This window comes from Psammomys obesus, unplaced genomic scaffold (genome assembly GCF_907164565.1).
Source record: "Psammomys obesus unplaced genomic scaffold, mPsaObe1.curated_primary_1811, whole genome shotgun sequence".
NCBI classification, from domain to species: domain Eukaryota; kingdom Metazoa; phylum Chordata; class Mammalia; order Rodentia; family Muridae; genus Psammomys; species Psammomys obesus.
In genome coordinates, this window is record NW_026591643.1 from 3,637,095 (window position 1) to 3,651,411 (window position 14,317).

Here is a 14,317-nt window from a genome sequence, read left to right on the forward strand (position 1 = left end):
CAAGTAGGTATAAATACCCCACACACCAGGCACTATTCTAGATGGGGCATATTACTGAAATAAGATTACTTAGAGGGTCAAAAACCAAACTTTTTACCCTTGAAGACTTATATACTAGAATAGAATGTCAACTAAATACACATTAGAGTTGCAGAACATTCATGAAACTAAAGTGCCTATTAACACATGCAGGAGTTTTTGGTTGTTTTTTTTTTTTTTTTTTTTTAATTTAATGCTGATACAATGCATTAAACCAGTAAGCTGCCTTCTCAACTCATTAACATGCTGTCTTCTACTTTAAAAAAATGTCGGTCTACACAAGTCTGACAATAGTCAACTGTGTGCTGCTCCTACTGTTTTTGAGACAGGATTTCTGCGTAGTCATGGCTGTCCTGGACTCTCTGGTGACCATGCTGGCCTTGAACTCAGAGATCTGCCTGCTTCTGAGTACTAAGATCAGAGGCCAGCACCACCACTGCCCAGTGCTGTTACCATTTTATAGATGGCATGGTATGCAAAAAGATTAAGTGATTTATGTAAATTCACCTACTCATGATCCCAGAGAAACGGCACTGGAATTTCACCTCAGACCTTCAACTGAGTCTAGTCCTATCTTTAGCACTGCAGTTTTATCTCTGTATTTTGGGGGGTGTGGGGAGTATGGTCTCATTCTGTAGTCCAGGCTGGCCTTGAACCCATAGTGATTCCACTGCCTCATCTGAGGACTAGAATTGCAAGCTTGAGCCACCTACACTGGGCTTGACTGCAGTTCTGGCCTTCGTCTGGAGTCCCCCTTCACTCCCTTGCCAGTTATATCCTACTTACTTCTAGGTAACCAGGCTGCAGTGTACTCCAAGAGGCCTCTCGTGCCATAGCCACCTACACGCAGGTCCCTGTGATCTTTTTGTCCCTCAAGACACAGCACATGCTACAGTAGGTATTAGTAGTTACACAACGCAGAGAAGCAGTGGCAAGTCCTCCTCTTAGTGGAATGGCACAACCAGCATGACAGAATCTAGAATCACCTCTGAGATGAGCCTCTGAGCATGCCTAGGGGAATCACCTTGACAGCATCAACACAGGTAGACGATCCACCCACAGTTGAATGGCACCACTCCCTGGGGAGAATACTGGTTTGTATGGAGACAGCAGCAGCATCTGGTCTTTGTTCTTCATGTCTTAACTGTGAATGAGATGTGACCAATTGCTTTAAGCTCCTGCTGCCTTGATCTTTCCTATGATGATGGACTGTGTCTTGAACTGTGAGTCAAAATAAGCCTTTTCTCCCTTAAGCTGTTTCCATCAGGGCATTTTATCTCAAACACAGGAAAGGAAAACAGGAACCTAGATTACAAAGTTACACAGTAGGCAAAGGCTTCAACAGTGGAAAAAAAGCATATACATATTTTGTCTTCCTCACATCACTACTAGAAGGAGCCCAAGTTGAAGATGGATGGGCTTTTGAAGGATAGGAACAAGAGGGTCCCTGGGTTCACAGCAAGCACAAGGGTACCATTCTGCAATGGGACGCAGAGTTATAGCTGGGAGAGTCCCATCTTACTCAGGTGGAGAAATCAGTTCAGGTTCCTAAGAGGCAGAGCCTCTTCTAGAACTGCTCACTATTGCTTCAATTACTTTGAGCAAGACAGTGCTATGTGGTTGGTGAGAACACCTGCAGGGGATACACCAGAGACACCGGAGAGGACGACAGTAAGTTACACAAGGTCATGAGGTTTGGGGCTTCTCAATGAAACAATACATTCATAGCAATGCCAGGTCCTTACAAAAAAATATAATTTTGTTCATGACATTTTTATGCAAGATATTACAGAACCCATGCTTTTCAGACTTTAATCAAACTCTAATTTTATAGGACAAAGGGAGGTAGTAAAATATATATGTAGGATAGGAAATATCTATGTAAATAAGCACCTCAGTTCTTGTTAAAGTTTGGCGCTGTTGAGCAACTTGCTTAACCTAAGTCTCTATTTAAAATAACTTAAAAGGTATTAATTTGCCTAATTTTAAGTTTTCGATTACATAACATTTTCTATTTTGAAAATAAAACCACTCAAGCACACCACTTACACAGAGACATGAAGTGAGAATTCACACACATTTAAAACCACATTACTTAAGCTGCTGTTCATAAGTGTTTAGTCACATCATTGATAGTAGCATTTATTTTAAAAAGATTTAAGATCGGTTGGTAATTTAATATGATTTAGAGTCTTCTTTTAAAATTCAGAGTAGGAGAACTAGTTATTAGCTTAGAGCATATTTCTGGATAGGATGTTTAACACAAGAAACCACAAATAAGCATGTAAGCTCATTGTTCACATTTTTAAAAAGCATCTTGTCTTTACATTTAGGACTGTTAATGGCTCTTTTGTCTGCTTCTGTCGTTGTTTTTTGAGGTGCAGTCTCATATACCTCAGAGTGGTCTCAGAATCCCTCCTAGGCAAGGGTGGCCTTGAACTCTTGATCGTTTGCCTGTTTCTCTAGAGCTGGGGTTGTAGCATGCGCAGTGTTGTGCTGCACCTGTGCAGTGCTGGGGCCAAACCCAGGGCCTCATGCATGACGCCTTCAGTCCAGCTTGGTGCAGGTGGTGCAGACTCAGCAGTCCCGAGTCTGAGGGTGAGGTCAAGTGACTACACAGAAGAGTTAGTCACGCCCGATGCCCAGCACAACCAATTCCTCCAACGACAGCACTTCCAGAGTTCTCAGCATCCCAGCTGCCCTTCTTTCTCCACGCTCATGTACGCCTTTCTTTAAAGAAACAGAAACTAAGTTCTCCAAAATTCTGAAAGTTTGTATAGAGCTGAGTGAGAGCTTTGACATTCGATATCACATGGTCCCTTTATCACAGCCGCTTTCTTCATTCCGGGTCAAGGCGCGGTAAAACCGGGAGAATAAGATTCCCAAAGGCAGAGTCTTGCGTTATGAAGTATCCAGATGAGTGTGCATGAGCATGCTGAGAAAGATTAAAACAGAACAGAACAGAAACCCAAAACAGTTATGCTATTCAGTCACAACTGTTCAACCACGGCATTAACATTCCTTATCCTTTCTGAATTCCCAACTTCTAATTTATAATACAACTCTTTGTTTACACAGAAGGACAACAGCACATTCAGATTAACATACTGCAGCAGGCACTCATTTAGCAGACTATTTATCTCCTCAGGGCTCTCCTCCGTCAGCAGACATGACTGCTTTGTTCTTGGAATGAGGGAAAGCAGCAGCAAAGGTCATGCGACAAAAAGCCTGAGAAAGAGGAGGAGCTCCAAAAGGGATGACAATAGTGACCACTGATGATTAAAATCCACCAACAATGAGACAATGTTGGAACATAACTAATTTAAAAACTATCAGTATGCCTGGAGATAACCTAGAACCCCTGCAGATGTAACCCATGGCAGCTCAGTGTCCAGGTGGGTTCCCTACTAAGGGGAACAGTGGCTGGCTCTTTGATCACCTCCCCCAGAGGGGGGGAGCAGCCTTGCCAGGCCACAGAGGAAGACAATGCAGCCAGTCCTGATGAGACCTAATAGGCTAGGGTCAGAGGGAAGGGGAGGAGGACCTCCCCTATCAGTGGACTGGGGGAGGGGCACAGGGAGAAAAGAGGGAGGGAGGATGGGATTGGGAAGGGGCTATAGCTGGGATACAAAGTGAATAACTTATAATTAATTTAAAAATTAATAAAAAATATCAGTAATTTCCCTCTTGCTTTAAAAAAAAAAAAAAGAACTGTTTTTAGTCATGTGAAATGAGATGATGCTTATGATGTCCTTTCCTATTCTGGGATTCTGCTCAACCTTCAAATTTTTATTTTTAAGTTCTTATGAGATTGGGTTTTGCTACATAGCCTAGAACTCAAGACCCTCCTAGGTCTGATATTGTAGGGTTATAGAGATTACCCTATCCAAAAAAGAAAAAAGATGTTTAGTCCAAGGTCCCTGGGAATCATAAGCTATCCAAGATGAATGTTAATACTGAGGCGATTACTTTGAAGAATAATGTCTGCAAGCTGGACCATCACATTTCTAGCACAACAGTAAGAGCCTTTAAATATTTTCCACGCAAGCCGTGCAGACCATTACAAAAATACCCAAACAGTAAGCCAAGAACACAATCAGAGCAAGTAATGGTGCGACAAATTTGAAGATACACACGGTGCCACTAAACTAGCCAGTTCAGTTTTGTCAACAAGAAATCCCTTGGCAAAGCCCAGCAGAGAATCAATCACGGCTGCATTAAGACCGTAAAGGTACTTTCATTACTACCGTACTGGCCCTTCACTCCACCTGGGCATCAATGAGCACTGGCAAACCACTGTAGCTATGTGTGGAACCAGTTTGTTGATACTGCTCCACTGAGATACATGGCAAGTGCTAGGCTGGCTCCAAGAGCTGGAACTCTCCACTGAAACGGTCGGCTCACTTTGCTCACCTGCAAAGCTGCCTTCTGCTGGGCTGCAATGTGCTGCTGCTCAGCATGGTCCCGGAAGTCCTTATTAAGAGAGGGTCTGGAGAGGGAGATGCTAAAATGGAAATCTTGGTTACGTGGTTACCAAACACAGAGATATCCTTATCTTTTTAAAAACTTAAATCATTATCCAAGAGGATTTATTAGATTGGCATTTTTTTTACTTTTACTTTTAATTTATTTATTTATTTCTGGTTTTTGTGACAGGGTTTCTCTATGTAGCCCTGGCTATACTGGACTTGATTTATAGAGCAGGCTAGCTTTCAACTCACAGAGATCTACCTGCCTCTGTCTCCCAAGAGCTGGGATTAAAGGTGCGCACCACCACACACACAGCCAGATTGGCACATTTTTATTATAGTAAATTACTTTTAAAACTGAGGCGCCCTGACGGGCGTGGTGGCACACACCTGTAATCCCAGCACTCAGGGAGGCAGAGGCAGGTGGATCTCTGTGACTTTGAGGCCAGCCTGGTCTACAAAGTGAGTCCAGGACAGCCAAGACTACAAAAAGAAACCTGTCTCAAAAAAAAAAAAAAATACACTGAGGTGCAGCTAACACATAAAAATTGTTTATATTTATGGTATGTTATATTTTAATAATATACATACATTAAAATTATTAAATCAAACTGAATAACCTATCACGTCATATGCCAATATTTTTATTATGAGATACCAGATCTGAGTAATTTTCAGTTACACATAATTATTAAGTAATCACCATGCTGTACGATAAATCTGAAGAGAAACCATCTGGTGGTTTGGTTTCTGGGTGTGGTACTAGAAACCACATCCAAGGACTGAAGTCTACTGAACCACTGAGCTAATCCCTAAGCCTTTACAGACTGAATCATACAGTTTTCATTATATATGCACTTAAAAAGGGTTTTGTTTCCAATTTGTTTGTTTGTTTTATGTCAGACACATATGGAGATCAGTCCTTTCTACCGTATGAGTCCTGGGGTAGAATCCAGGCTGCCAGGCTTAGAGGCAAGAGCCCTCCTCGCCACTGCACCGTCTCTCAGGCCCTATGTATTCTTTGTAGTATAAAAAATTGCTAAGCTGAATATGGTGGTGCACTCATAAAATCAGCCCTTAAGGGGTGGATACGGGAAAATCTTGAGTTCCAAGCCAGCCAAGACTACCCAGCACATCATATGTCATAAAACTTAAATAAAAAGCTAAGGGCTGGAGATGGCTCAATGGTTAAGAGCAGTGTCTGCTCTTCCAGTGGATCCGGGTTCAATTCCTAGCACCCACATGGCAGCTCACAGCTGTCTGTAACTCCAGTTCCAGGGGATCCAACACCTTCACACAGATAAACATGCATGCAAAAATCCCACTTTCATAAAAAACAAAACGAAAACTAGAAAACTTCTAGAATAAACGTACTCCCTTCTTCTTCTCATTATCTACAATAGGAAAGCCTATGTTATTTGCATGGGATTTCAAATAATCTATTACATAGATTTCATAATTTATATCCCCATCATCCTTATTATTTTATTCTTTTGTTTGTTTTTGTTTTCTGAGACACGGTTTCTCTCTGTAGCCTTGGTTATCCTAGAACTAGCTTTGTGGACAGGCTGGCCTCAAACTCCCAGAGATCCACCTACCTCTGCCTTCCAAGAGCTGGGATTAAAGGCATGTACCACCACACCAGACACATCTTTAAACATCTTTAAACAAACAGCTCGATGCTTGTCAACAGTAAAATCTTACTTCACTGTCTGTATGATAATTAAACTTATGACCATCTTCCATACAGGTTGAACAACTATGAATTAAAAAAAAAAAAAGAACCTGATAGTCACTTGTTGATGAGATTCTAGAAAGTTGGCACTGAGGTTATATGGATATGCAGAACAAATCTCAGACCACAGCAGTTGTGAGGAAATGTAATGTACATGACATAATGGAAATGAGCAGACTATGAACACAAGTAGGAATTTGGTAAGGGAAGCTAATTCTCACAGTAAAATGAGACCTCCAAAGAGTGTAAGCATGATTACTAATGACACCTCCAAAGAATAGTCAATACCTAGCTCCAGGGTGACTTGTTGAAGATTGGTTCTGCATAAGTAATTTTCTTTTTTCTTTGTCCAGTTCAGCCAAAATCGCAACTCTATTTTTATTTTGAAAACCTAAAGAAGAAAAGAAGAGAAGGGGAATAAGAAGCATTTTAGACCTGAGCCATGTAGAAACCAGAAAGCAAAATGCCTACTCATTCTCTAACATGGTCATGAATTCACAAGTAAGTTCTTTCTCCTTACTGGCCATTTCCAAGCAACTTTAAGAGCATAATACATTACCAGATGTGGTGGCATCTATAATCCCAGCACTGGTGAGATGGACTACAAGGCCAGCCTAGGCTACTTGAAACCCTGTCTTTTAAAACAAACAGTGGAGGTGAGAGGGGTTAGCTCAGTTAGTGGAGTGTTTGTTGCATATGCACAAACCCTGGATCCGGCCTCCAACACAGTACAAACTAGCTGTGGTGATGCACACCTACACCTGTGAGACAGAGGCAGAAAGATCAGAGTTCAAGGTTGTCAACTTTGCTTTTGCAACACATATTCAAGGTCAGTCCAGACGACACCTGACTTTGAAGCTCCAGAAGGTAGTGCAGCTTAAAATACAAGCCTGACGGATGCATTCGCTCCCTCTACTAAAACTCCGAATTAAGTAGGGCTCAAATGGGACCCTTCCTGGGAGCTATGCCAATATATTCCTATACAGGACCCTAAAATTAGGAGAAAGCACTCAGCGTGCTCTCCAAGTCAACATCACCCATCGGATCTCCAGGTCGTCCAGTCAGCACTATTCTGAGGAAACTAGGGCAGTTTCCACTCCTCCATATCTATTGCACAGGCTCTTTCTGAAATCAAGCTAGACTAATTGGGCTGCCACCTTTACCAATAAGAACTGGTGCAAAACAGGGCAGCAGGCTAGAGGCTTCTATAAGGAAGGGGGCTTGCCACACAGGCCTGGGTCCCAGCAGAGGTGGAAGGAGAGAACAGAGCCTTCTGACTTCCACACCAGGGCACGCCTGCCTACACATACACACATATGTATAAAAGCTAAAAACAAAAACAGTCTACAGAAACGGAACCTTAGCCAAATTCTAGTTTGATGGTCTCCCTCTGCATATCAAATTTCTCCAAAACGGGTAAAATTCTTAAGATATTACAACTTATGAATCATATAATTATTGAGAAATTACCAAATGTTCCACACAACACTGGATTATATAAAGTAAGACTTCAGTGACTGTCAAAAGCTTATCAAACCTAGAAATTCGGATTACAACTATACTATGGAAAACTGCTAGATCTGAAAGAGGTTAGGTTTTGTTTTTTGTTTTTGTTTGTTTTTTGCTATCTTAAAATATTCGAGAAGGGCCAGCTGGCTCAAGGCTTGCTGAAAAGCTCATCAACCTGAGTGTGATCCCAGGATAGATGGTAGAGGGAGAGAAACAATTCCTGTAAGCTGTCTCCTGACTTCCACACACAAGTACGCAAATACAAATCAATTTTTTAGAAAAAGGTATTTTGCCTGCATGTGTATCTGTATACCACACATGTGCCAGCTGCCTGAGAATGCGAAATGAGCACATAGAATTACAGACTGAACCTAAAGGCAGTTATGAGCTGCCACATAGGTGCTGGGAATTGAACCTAGGTCTTCTGAAGGAGCAGCCACTACTCTTAGCCACTGAGCCATCTCTACAGTCCCTAAATTTTAAAACATTAAAAAAGGGAGTTCCAGGCCAGCCAGGGCTAAACATGAAATCCTGTCTCAAAATAAAGAAATCAACATCAAAAGTGTTATTTTTTTTTTAAATTTGTACTGAGGATCCTCAAGTCTATAGACCATGACAGACTCCCTTTACTGGTGTCCAATAGTAGCAGCTCCACAGAAACAGAATTCTTAACAAAGTAACCAAAGTCAAATGACTGTGACTGGGGTTGTCACAGTAGATCTGACTATGAGCAACTAAAAGCAACACTAATAATATTTGTTCCTACTGCAAAGGGAAAAGTTAGCAGAAAATTTGATAACAGAATGAGATAATTTCAAATGTTTTCATTGTGAATGCATTGTGTGGCTTTTTTTTTTTCTTTCTTTCTTTCTTTCTTTCCTAAATAGACTTCTCTTAGTTTGCATTTGGCCCAGTTTTGGCAGGAGTTAGGGGGTACTGAGGATCAAATACAAATTACTTTAATCTGAACTTTTCTAACTTAATTTTTAAAAGAAGTTAAGACCATATAAATGTTTACCTGTGCTAATGGGTCAAACATACCTAAAAAGCAAACAGTTCAGCCTGCCATGGAGAGACCTGTTTCAAGTAGTATGCATAAAAAGTTACAAAGTGATAATACTTTCTAAAGACTACATTTTAAGAGCCAGGTGTGGTGGTGGCACCCGCTTTTAATCCCAGTACTAGGGACAGACAGTTCTGTGTTGGAGGCCAGCCTGGTCTATACAGTAAGTTCCAGACTGCCAAGACAACATAGCAAGACTCTGCCTCTAAATAAACAAATAAACAAATAAGTAAATAAATAAATAAGTAAACAAACAAATAAATAAGTGAGTAAATAAATGCTTGATTTGAATCTGGCATATACTTGTAATCGCAGCAGTTGGGAGGTGGAAACAGGAAGACAAGTTCAACACATAGCCCTCAAAAAGCTAAAAAACCAAGCAACCACAACAACAACAACAACAACAAAAAAAAAAACAACCTGAATAAAATAAATTTTTACTTCAACAAAAACATTTTTTAAAAATTTTCTTAACAGCAACATATGCCAAACTTAATTAAAAGATAGTAATAGGTAAAATGACTGAGTTGTTTACAGCAATGAAGATAAAGGCATGGTTATTATCTGATGACAGTTTTATAAATAATGCTGATTTCAAGTAAAAGATGCCAGAGGATGAAGTTTATGATACGAGCTGGGGAGATGGTTCAGTGGTTAAGCACTTGTTCCCAAAACAATGAGAACCGGGGTTTAGGTTCCTAGAATCCACATACTTGCTGTGTGGGCAAAATGACCCACCTACAATCCCAGCCTTGGAAGGCAGAAAGAGGGGATCCCTAGAGCAAGCTGGCTAGCCAGAGTAGCCCTGTCAGCGAGCTCCGGAGAGACCCTGCCTCAATGAACTGGGTGAGAGTGATGGAAGATGATTCCCGATGTCAACCTCTAGCCTCCACATGCATATGCCCGTCCCCACAGACATGCAAACATGCACTTACACAGATGCACACTATACAAACATAAATGGAAAACGGGAAAAAAGTTTACAATGTGAATCACTAATCTTAACAGTTAAAATACAGAATTAGGGGCTGGAGAGGTGGCTCAGAGATTAAGAGCGCTGGCTGCTCTTCCAGAGGTCCTAAGTTCAATTCCCAGCAACCACATGGTGGCTCACAACCATCTATAGTAAGATTTGGTGCCCTCCTCTGGAGTTAAAGTGTACATGCATACAGAACATTGTGTACATAATAAATATTTAAAAAAATAATAAATACAGAATTAGTAATATTAAAAAATGTGTAGCTGATACAGTGTTAAAATGATTTTAAATCGGGGCTTTCACTTTGCTAGTCATGCTTTAATTCTGGAGGCAGTAACTGTTCTATACTAAATTTTCTCTACTTCAAATACCTTTACTGTATGGGAGGGGAAGTTTCTAGTAATAACAGAAATCCCAGCATGCATTACCTTGTCCTGAAGGATTTGCTGCCATCTTCCTATTCTGTTTCAATTATATTCAGTGGCCACTGATCAGCACTTTACAATCATCTGTAAAAAAATTTATGTGCACACATAAAATGCACTGGCCTTTATTACAGTCTCAAAATGGTGAAGAACAGCTAGGCTGAGTTCGGTTTCTTAGTCTCTTCAGAAAGATATATGCAAAAAGCACAGACTTAAATCAGAAATTTAACTCTGCAAATTCCTCAAGCACTTTATTAAAAAGAACACTCTTTTAGTCTTAAAATTGTTTATACCAAGATTTAGTTACTTTATTTTACATCGTTAAGATGTATTTACCAAATATATCAACCTTTTTAAAGTATCCATATGATCAATGCTAGGAAGAAAAATAAAATTCTGTAAAAATCACTGTCCATTTAAAAACATATCCCATCATTTGCTGTGCTGGTGAAAGAAAAAAAGAAGAACCTTATAAGTATCTAATCTTCAACAAAACTGTGTAAGATGTTTCCAAAAAAAAAAAAAAAGTTTTTAATGAGCAGTTTTATGTATGTGGAGGTTAACTGTCACAAAACTGGTAAGCACACTAGGACTCCTGGTTTCTTTGTGTGTGTGGTGTATTCCCACTGGTGAGCATGAGCGAGCAGGCCAGGAAAAGACACTGGATGCCTTGCTCCATCACTCTCCACCTTGCTCCCTCGAAACAGGGTCTCTCGCTGAGCCTGGAGCTAGGACGGCAGCCAGCAATCCTCACTAATTCTCCGGTCTCCGCCTCCCTCAGCGCTGGGGTCCAGGCCCTCCAGCCACACCGGCGAGTCCAACAGACCCTAGGGCTTGGGCAGCAAGTGCTCTTACCAGCTGGGCCATCTCTCCAACTCCATGCCTGCTTATTTCTAAGTTTAGAAAATAAGTTCTGTATTAGGCCGGGCCGAAATCGCAAGGTAAGCTCGTCCCTTGAGTTTCATTCAAGCAATCGCACGGGGTGGGGGAGGAGAAAAACCAATTTAACCAAAGCGCTCTTTAAAATCGAGATGGCACAAAGCGGTAATTCCAGCACCCGGGAGGATGAGGCCAAAGAACCGCCGAGCAACAGGCCAACCCGGACTACAAAACCCGGTCTCAAAAACAAAACAAGGCGCCAACAGGGTTGCGGAAGTAGAGAACTATTGTTGAGCGACGGGCACGGGATCGAAGCAGAAGCCAGGGACGCGGGAATCGCGTGTCCGGCGGCTGGAGCGCAGCGTGAGAAGCCGAGCGAACAGTGGCAGTCGGGGCCGCCCTGAGGAAGGGGCAGGGTGTCCCGGAGCGGAACAAAACGGGAAGAGAGAAGCCCACGCCCGCTAGTCCGCGCGGGGCCGCCGTCCCGTGGCCCGCGCTCGGCCACACTCCTCCTAGCGTCACCAGTCGGTTTTACTTACCCGGATGCGAGGACCCTCGAGAAACCTCGCTCTCCGGGCGCCGACGTGCAGGGGGGCGCGCCCGCGTAGAACCCGGCGAGAGAGCTGCAAGGTGCCGCACTACAACATTCCCGCCGGCACCAGCTTCCGCCTCCTGACTGACGGAGCCCGTGGACCGGAAGTCCCGCCCACCGCGTGGACGCAACGGAGGCTACTCTAGGTGATTCGTAGTTTAAACGCCTCTTCGACGAGAAAGGGTTTCCCTACCGAAGAATGACAGTCGCGGAGGCTCACGGGAGATGCAGGCTGTACTGCTGGGAGCGGGCGGGGCGGTGGGTGGAGCCCAACGCTGATAGGCCGCGATGGAGCCGGGTCCCTAGCACCTAAAGTGACTTTTTGTCCTGCAGGTTTGCAAGAGGCTTTGTCCGTGTTGCCAATCCAGTTCAGCAGAGCTCAGAGGGAGGTGGGACACACTTTCTGATTTTAACAACCATCCCAGGAGTATTTCTGTTGTTTACGGTCTGAGTAAATAATTATACACAGGAAGAGCACTAAACAAATTTTCACTACAGTGCATAATCTGCATTTTTAAAGTAAAAGTGCCGGCCTGGAGTCGTGGCACACGCCTTTAATCCCAATGCTCTTGGAGGCAGAGACCGATCTCAGTTTGAGGCCAGCCTGGTCTACATACTGAGCTCCGGCACAGGCAGGACTACACAGTCAGACCTGTGTGGTCTCAAAAGCAAACGACAAAAAGTGAATGTCACACCAAGAACTACCGGAAATTACCTGATGCTACATAGTCTACTACAAAGCGAGTTCCAGGACAGCAAGGTCTACACAGAGACACCCTATCTGGAAGAAAAAAAGGAAATGTGCTTTGACGTGTATCACTTCTTCTGTGGTCATTAATCGCCTTCCACGACTTGCACCTGTGCTCTTACTAATTAACGTTTGGGACCCTAAGAATGTAGCTAAGTTGGTACAGTACTTGCCTAGCACACAGGAGGCCCTGAATTTGATACCTAACACCGCATAAAACAGGCCGTAGTGGTGCATACCTCTCAACCCCGCGTTGGGATTTTAGCGGGAGGAGGATCTTTTGTCCAAGGTCATTCTTAGCTACATAGCAAGTTTGAGGCCAGCCTTGACTAAATAAAACCTTATTTCTAAAATAATAATTGGTGCTTGTTAATGTTTATGATGCCCAATTTTGTTTTGCAGAGTGCTTGACTGAAACAGTAAGTTCAGTACGAAGGATTTCTTTAGTTCACAGAAATTGTTGAGTGTTGTCGAAGTGCTGGGCACTTGCTGTTCATCGGCTTAGGTCTGTCTGTGCTTTGTATGTGGGGAGCAGAGTTGTCAGTGCTTTTGTGCCCAGCAGTGAGCGGAGCCAAAGCCCCAAACTCTGCCAGATCCCCAACTTTGAAATTCTGTCTTTGCTCTGGGACAGCAGCTCACAAGCCTGTCACAGGGGTCACACGCAAGGCACCCGTCATATCAGATGTTTACCTACGATCCATAGCAGTAGCAAAATTACAGCCATGAAGTGCCAGCAAAATAATTTTATGGTGGGGTCACTACAACATGAGGAACTGTATTAAAGGGTCACAGCATTAGGAAGGCTGAGAACCATTGCTTTAGAGAAAGGAATTTGCAGAGACCCCGACATTAGTGTATAATGAGTTATCGCAAAATTTAGTAGTTAAAGTAACAGGTATTCATTATTTTGTATTCATTATTTTGTATTCATCATTGTAAAATTCTTCTGTACACTAGAAGAATTTTAACAGAGAGATACAATCAAGAGGGTCATGGCTGCATGGTTAAGAGCACTTGCTGCTCTTCCAGAGGGCTCAGGTTCTATTCCCAGCATCCACAACCACCTAAACATACAGCTCCATGGTACTCAACACTCTTTTCTGGACTCTACCAGTTATGCATATACATGCAGGCAAAATACTCATATAAAAATAAAATTAAAATAAGTAAGTAAGTAAATGTAATTAATGGTTCCTACATCCTAGGCCTACATTATACACTAATGTCGGGGCCAGCTCTTGGTAGTATTTCTCCCACTTAAGAGAGGATTTTGGTACATAGATACTGGCCTTGAACTCACCATGTAGCCCAGGCTACAGACTGGAATCCTCCTGTCTCAACCTCCTGAGTTCTGGCACTTACAGGCCTGTGCCATCACACTCAACTCTCTTGACTATAATTAAGATATAAAGTATGATGGTAGGATTTTAGTGTGTGCTGTGAAAATGCAGCCGTATTCAGTCTTAAAAATCCTTAACAAATTCTCTCAGTTAAAAGGTCGTTGTGAGACTGGGTGTGACTATAAAGATAAATGAGATCTATGTTCTTAGGAGAATTTTTTTTTTTTTTTTTGTCCTGTTGCCTGGATAGTCGATACAGAAACTAGGACACAGGAAGCTCTTTAATTTCCAAAGAGAAATAAAAATTGAGGTAGATGAAAACCCTTACTACCCCGACCACATGGTGAGTGCACACCCCGACCATGACACATCGACCATGACATGGTGAGTGCACACCTCTTATTACAGCACACCGCCTACGTATGTACAACAAAAATAACAACACGTTAAAAGGATGGATGTGATGAAAGAAGCTTGCGTAAGGAGTGGGAGGAAGTTCTTCCAGAACATTTTGTCATTTCCTGAGCTCAGTATCTCAG

General features: G+C 42.4%; 1 protein-coding gene across 2 annotated transcripts; it reads right to left on the reverse strand.

Moving 5' to 3' along the window:
• Nucleotides 1-1,772: 1,772 nt before the first annotated feature.
• Nucleotides 1,773-11,766, reverse strand: Inip (INTS3 and NABP interacting protein). 2 transcript variants are annotated; one of them, XM_055611732.1, is made up of 5 exons: nt 11,638-11,703; nt 10,223-10,303; nt 6,532-6,634; nt 4,453-4,543; nt 1,773-2,974 (listed from the first exon to the last, which is right to left on the reverse strand). In XM_055611732.1, the coding sequence occupies exons 2-5, from the start codon at nt 10,245-10,247 to the stop codon at nt 2,879-2,881; spliced, it is 315 nt and encodes a 104-aa protein (XP_055467707.1). In that variant the 5' UTR covers nt 10,248-10,303; nt 11,638-11,703; the 3' UTR covers nt 1,773-2,878. The 2 variants fall into 2 exon arrangements, with proteins under 2 accessions (XP_055467707.1, XP_055467708.1); XM_055611733.1 differs by lacking the exon at nt 10,223-10,303 and having other exon boundaries at nt 11,638-11,766.
• Between the last annotated feature and the right edge of the window lie 2,551 nt (nt 11,767-14,317).